General features: G+C 39.6%; 1 protein-coding gene across 1 annotated transcript in view; it reads left to right on the top strand.

Annotated features, from left to right (window-relative positions):
* Positions 1 to 5,038, top strand: part of LOC113800436 (glucose-6-phosphate exchanger SLC37A4) — a 14,070-nt gene extending 9,032 nt beyond the window's left edge. Inside the window, exons 6-11 of the mRNA XM_070143899.1 lie at positions 460 to 582; positions 1,623 to 1,793; positions 2,298 to 2,383; positions 2,847 to 2,954; positions 3,767 to 3,905; positions 4,484 to 5,038. Of these exons, the coding sequence (XP_070000000.1) occupies positions 460 to 582; positions 1,623 to 1,793; positions 2,298 to 2,383; positions 2,847 to 2,954; positions 3,767 to 3,905; positions 4,484 to 4,641 (785 nt within the window). The 3' untranslated portion in view covers positions 4,642 to 5,038. The remainder of the gene's footprint in view (positions 1 to 459; positions 583 to 1,622; positions 1,794 to 2,297; positions 2,384 to 2,846; positions 2,955 to 3,766; positions 3,906 to 4,483) is intronic.
* The last annotated feature ends 1,126 nt before the right edge of the window (positions 5,039 to 6,164 follow it).

Below are 6,164 nucleotides of genomic sequence, written 5' to 3'. Positions count from 1 at the left end.
ATAGATGTAATGATAGATAGACAGACAGATAGATTAATAAATATATTGACAAACAGACAGAAACATAAACCAATAGATAATCAGATAGATGGATAAATAGATTGATTAATTAATATATATATATATATATATATATATATATATATATATATATATATATATATATATATATAGAGAGAGAGAGAGAGAGAGAGAGAGAGAGAGAGAGAGAGAGAGAGAGAGAGAGAGTGAGAGATAGATAGAGATAGAGATAGAGATAGAGAGAGAAAAAGAAAGAGCAAGAGAAAGAGAAAGAAAGAAGGAAAGAAAGAAAGAAAGAAAAACATATAAACAGAGATAGCAGAGATAGAAACAGGAGTTACCAGAGACAGACAGAAGCAGAGACAGAAAGAAACAGAGACAGGCAGACAGAAGATAGAAGCAGAAATCCTCCAACACGGAAACCCTCTCCCGCTGCAGGTCTGGTGTCTATCATGATGGCGGGCGTGTCTCTTGTGGCGTTGGTGGACGACCCTTCCCACGCCCACCTCCCCGACCCGACCGCCTCCTCCCGCCCTTCCCCGCCCACCAAGCCTAAGCAAGGTCAGTATTCTGGGCGAGGTTTAGATCTTCAGGCTGGGGTGAGAGATTTAGAATTTTTCGCTGTCGAGTTTGATCTGTATTGGAAAGAAAGTTGGATTTTCTGACGTGATTTGTATTCTATGTGAGGTTAGATATTATTTGAGTATGGTCTGCATTGTAAGTAAACTTTGATGTGCTGACATGGTCTGCATTGTAAGTAAAGTTAGATCTTCTGACGTGGTTTGTATTCTAAGCAAGGTTGGGTCTTCTGCTATGGTTTGTATCGCAAACGAGTCCATATTTTTTCGTTAGGTCAGTATTTCAAGTAAAGGCAGATCTTCGAGCCAGGTCAAGGTTCTAAGTAAAATCAAATCTTCGAGGGATTCTGAGCAAAGTATTTCTAGCAAGATCTAATCTTCAAGCAAGGTCAGGTAAAATATTCTAAAGATAAGGTTCATTGTTCTTCGGGCAAAGTCAGTATTCTAAGCAATTTGAGAGCTTCACCGAGCAAGGTCAGTGTTCTAAACAAGTGTCAAATATTCTCCGAGCAAATTCATACTTTCAAGTAAAGATCGTTATTCTACACAAGCGTCAAATATTCTTCTTAAGGCAAGGTCGATTATCGAGGCCACATTCCATCTCCCATGGCTGGGAAACCATGCTGTAAACACGTGCTCGATTTCTGGTAATTCGACGGCAGCTTATGTAATGTATAGGCCTATTTGTTGGGCTCAAGTGGGAGAGAGAGTTCCCACTGTTCTAACGTGGGATATTGGCCTATCGGGGGTCTCCGTTATCAGGAAGAATCGTTTTAATGCTTAATACTTTTGATTATTAACTTCTGTGTTTTATTTATGCGTTTATTATTATTCAGATATCAAATTTACAATCAGAATAGATATCGATAATATATATTGAAATTCCTCCTTAGGCGGATAACCTAATCGATTGTTAGGAACAAACATTTAACGTTAATGCTGTTTAAACTTTATTTACATATACCAATATAAAACAACTTCAATTTTAGATCGTCCTTTCTATTAATCCTAACTTTGTTTCAGATAAGGGCGTGACTAATACTAACACCAACATGACTGTGAGGGACCTAGCGCGTTCTCCCTTCCTGTGGGTGGTTTCTGTCAGCTACATGGTCGTGTTCTGCAGCAAGACAGCGCTGTCGGACTGGGGGCAGATCTATCTCATCGAGGAACTTGGACGGTCCCAAATGCAGGGTAAGTTCACGTGTCTGTTATTCTATGTGTGTGCGTACAGGCATGCGTGTACAGGGTAGAAGGTTGTAAGCCTGATTAGACTGTGCGCCCGCGTGTGATTGTGATTGTGTGTGTGTGTGTGTGTTTATGTGAGGGGGGGAGAGCGAGAGCGAAAGAGAGAGAGAGAGAGAGAGAGAGAGAGAGAGAGAGAGTGAGAGAGAGAAAGAGAGAGAGAGTGAGAGAGAGAGTGAGAGTGAGAGTGAGAGTGAGAGACTGAGTGAAAGAGAGAGAGTGAGAGTGAGAGTGAGAGTGAGAGAGAGAGAGAGAGAGAGAGAGAGAGAGAGAGAGAGAGAGAGAGAGAGAGAGAGAGAGAGAGAATGTGTGTCTGTGTCCATGAAAGTAATGCTTTTAAAAGAATGTCTACAAAGACTAACCGACAGACAGACACATGCCAACCACGGCGCCTTCCATCACCACACCCCTTCCATTTCCCTTCCATCACCACCCCTTCCATTTCCCTTCCAGCGAGCTCCTTCACGAGCGCCATAGAAACGGGTGGCTTCATGGGCGGAATCCTCGCCGGTGTGATCACGGACAAGATGGCACGGAAGGTGAGTTCCGTGTGTAAGGATTTTTTTTTTAGAGTAGAATATACTTTGGTTCGTTTCATTTTCGGATTAAAATAAATCTCTTAGGCAGTTTGTTGTATCTATTGTTATCATTATAGTTATTCTTGTCGTTATCATCTCCGTTATCTACAACATTGTTAGTGCTATCACTGCTGTCATTATTGATTGGTATTATTACCATCATCATGATTATTATTACTATTATTATTATCCTTATCATCACTCATACTGATATAAATGAGAACAACAACTACAACAATAGTAATGATATCAGTATCAACAATAATGATAATAAAAATAATGATAATGATTCCTTATAACATATCCTCTCATTCTAATAATTATCATTACCTACCAACTATCCTGCTATCATTATCCTGATGATCTTTAACACTATCCTTATCATCACCACATTTAACACGACCCTTATTTCCCCTGCAAACAGCTGAGAATAGTTGGGAATGTGAGGCTAATGGTCGCAGCTGGCTTCATGGTTGCCTGCGCCGTCGGTCTCCACTTGCTGTGCTATCTCCTCTCGCCGCAGTCCTCTCAGGTAGGCCGTGGATTCCTTCGTTCTACTTTATGGTGTTTTGTGACCTGGTGTATACCGTCTGGTTCCGTGAGAGCAGTGGTTCCCAACCCTTTTTACCTTCGCACCCCGAAGAAAATTTTAGTGTCCTCGTACCCCCTTTAAATTAATAGCTTATGTGAGGACAAAGGAGGTGAATTTATACTAAATATGATCAACAAAAGAAAATATTCTTTTTCATTTTCTGGTATGTTAACAAAAATCAAACATATGGACAAGAAAACATGTGCCAGATTATTTGAATAAACCTTACAAAAAATAATCACTTGCTTGAAATAAAGATATCAAAATAAAAAAACTAACTTTAAAACGTTCATATAAATACACTTTCAATTCAACGGCCCTTTTATTCCTGTTTCTTGATTATGAGTGAGAAATAGATTAATTACTTGTCTTCAAGATGGACACTCTCACGCCCTGAAAAGAGAGGAAGAGAATGCCTTGCGATAGAATTTCATTTTTTCTATTTTGTTGTGATATTTTGTAAATTATGTATCTCACTCTCTCTTTTATTCTGGTTGTAAACGTAAGGTGCAGTGAAGTATCCAATTTGATTATTTCTACTTTATTTGTTTACAAATATACCGCTTAGTACGATTTGTACTATACATACTTAATACTTAGTACGATACATCCTTCATATTTATTTTGATTTGTTGTATTCAACTGCACTGGTATTCCATTACACCGTGTAGAGCAACTATGATGCGCCAAACCCGACGGCAGAGACGCATCCAATGTGAATAAGAAGGTTAATACTTTTCTGTCCCCCTCAGCTTCTCGTCTCCGCGGTGGGCGTGCTGCTCGGGGCCAGCATGTTCGGGCCGATTTCCATCTACGGCATCGTGGCGTCCGAATCCTTCCCCGCACATCTGTCTGGCACTGCGCATGCCGTGGTGGCCCTCGCTGCCAATGGTGGGTATGAGGAGGGAAAGACACGCGGGTTTACGGAGATGGTCGTGTGCACGTGCTTGCGTAGGCTTATAGATGTCAACAGACTCATATGGATGGATAGGCATACGTGAATGGAGAAGCTGTACATGCATACGTAATATTTCACTCAAACAGACGCACACACACACACACGCGCGCGCGCACAGGCACAAACTCACTCAGACACGACCCGGCAGATTCTGTATACATGCACCTGCTATAGTTGCTGATTTTGTTACTATTTGAAACATCTGATATTTGAAGTATTTTATCAATCAATTCTGCATACTGAAAAAATGCAGTTAGTATTTCTTTTCTTCCTGCCTCCTTCCTTCTCATTTTCTCTCCTCTCCCCTCTTCTTTTTTCCCTTTTTTCGGTTAATCTTTCTTCTCTTTCTCTTTTCCTTCACTTCCACTTTACCCCTTTTCTTCCTTTCTGCACCTCTTCCTCGCTTTCTCTTTCCATTTTCACCCTTCTTCCTTCCCATCTTCGCCGTTTCCCATTTTCTTTCCCATCTTCCGTGTTCGTTCCTCAACTTGACCGCCCTGTCTCTCCCCAGTCGGCGCTGTGGTCGCCGGTTGGCCGCTGAGTTGGGTCGCCAGAACTTTCTCGTGGAACGGGGTCTTCCTGCTTCTCGAGATCCTGGCTGCGTCTTCTGTGCTCCTCATCCTCCTCAGCAGAAGAATACACATCACACTCAAGGCCAAGGAGCAGTAGATTATATGTGTATATGTTTTTATTTTTTATTTAGTTTTTTATGTTTAGGTTAACCTTTTTTCTAATTTTCTTTATTCTTAGTTTCTTTTTCTATTCCATTCTTTTCTTTTTTAATCATTATTTTCTTCTCAATTCACTTCTTTATAATAATTTCCTATTTAATCACGTTTTTATCATGTATGTTAGTAACTTTTCATGTATTTACACACAGCAAATGTCTTTAGGTTGAGAAATATGCAGGACTATATACTAGGCATATAAACTAGTACTTAATTATTTTCCAGTACTATTCGTTGTAAATCCCTTTACAATAACATGTGAAAAGTACGTGAATCGCATACTGAAGAATCCATCCATATCCTTTGTAGATAAATAAATAAAAATATACATTGACAAACAGTATTTCATTGAAAGACCCCACATGTATTTGCTACCAAGCACCTTCGAAATTAATGAATGATACAGTAGGATTTTTTTCTTTGCATGTACTGTAGGTAGCATATAAACAAAACGGTTATAGAAATGTCTCAGGTTTATTCTATGGTAATTTTACAAGACCGAAGATATCACAATATGTGATATGCCTGGTCTTTGCGTTTGAATAATATTGTCTTTGTTGAAATTCAATCTTGTAATTGTTACGTATTGAACATGGCACACGAACTGCATGCTGTCAATAAATAAAGATGAGTTCGGAAATTACAATAGACCTACTGTTTTTCGATGGGCGTCAAACAAATCCTAGTGCTAGTGCAGGTATATACTCACACGGTAAAGATGTGTATAAGATTTTGTTGAATACTTCACTGAGTCTCTGAATATGTACAAATTGATGATCCATCATTCTACATAATGAATTAAACATCAAACCTCGTATCACCAAACTTAAGAAGGAAAAAAAAGTCGTTATTTTTAAACTCGTGCTTAAATCCCTAATGTGACCACCAAGCTTAATTTCAACTTAGTATTCTGTAGCTTTAAAAATTTAGCAAACCTCGAATTCATTAAACCTGATAGATTTTACATGTATGAATAAAGGTTAGTTTATGACGGAGCAAAAATAGCTATCAGTGACCTTCGGACACGGTACCTCACTGAAAACACGTGCATTTGATAACATGGGCGACTACGGCCTCTGACCAGGGAACTGCAAAGTGTGAACTACTGATAACATTCAGTGAAGATAATCCTCTCCTGGGAAATACATTTTGCGATTAGTAACGTGAGGCCAGTTATCGTCCTTGTAACTAATAATAATAACTGTGTAATTTAGAAGAAAAGCGTAATTGCAATACGTGCACTGCAAGATATACGCACAATCATTTTGTAATTTTTGCATCTTCTCAATTAGCCATTCTCTGAAGGTAAAAACAAAGAGAGAGAGAGAGAGAGAGAGAGAGAGAGAGAGAGAGAGAGAGAGAGAGAGAGAGAGGGAGGGAGGGAGGGAGAGAGAGAGAGAGAGAGAGAGAGAGAGAGAGAGAGAGAGAGAGAGAGAGAGAGAGAGAGAGAGAGAGAGGGAGGGA

The sequence above is a fragment of the Penaeus vannamei genome, chromosome 31 (genome assembly GCF_042767895.1).
Source record: "Penaeus vannamei isolate JL-2024 chromosome 31, ASM4276789v1, whole genome shotgun sequence".
NCBI lineage: Eukaryota > Metazoa > Arthropoda > Malacostraca > Decapoda > Penaeidae > Penaeus > Penaeus vannamei.
Note: the sequence above shows the minus strand (reverse complement) of the source record. Positions and strands in the feature narration are given on the sequence as shown.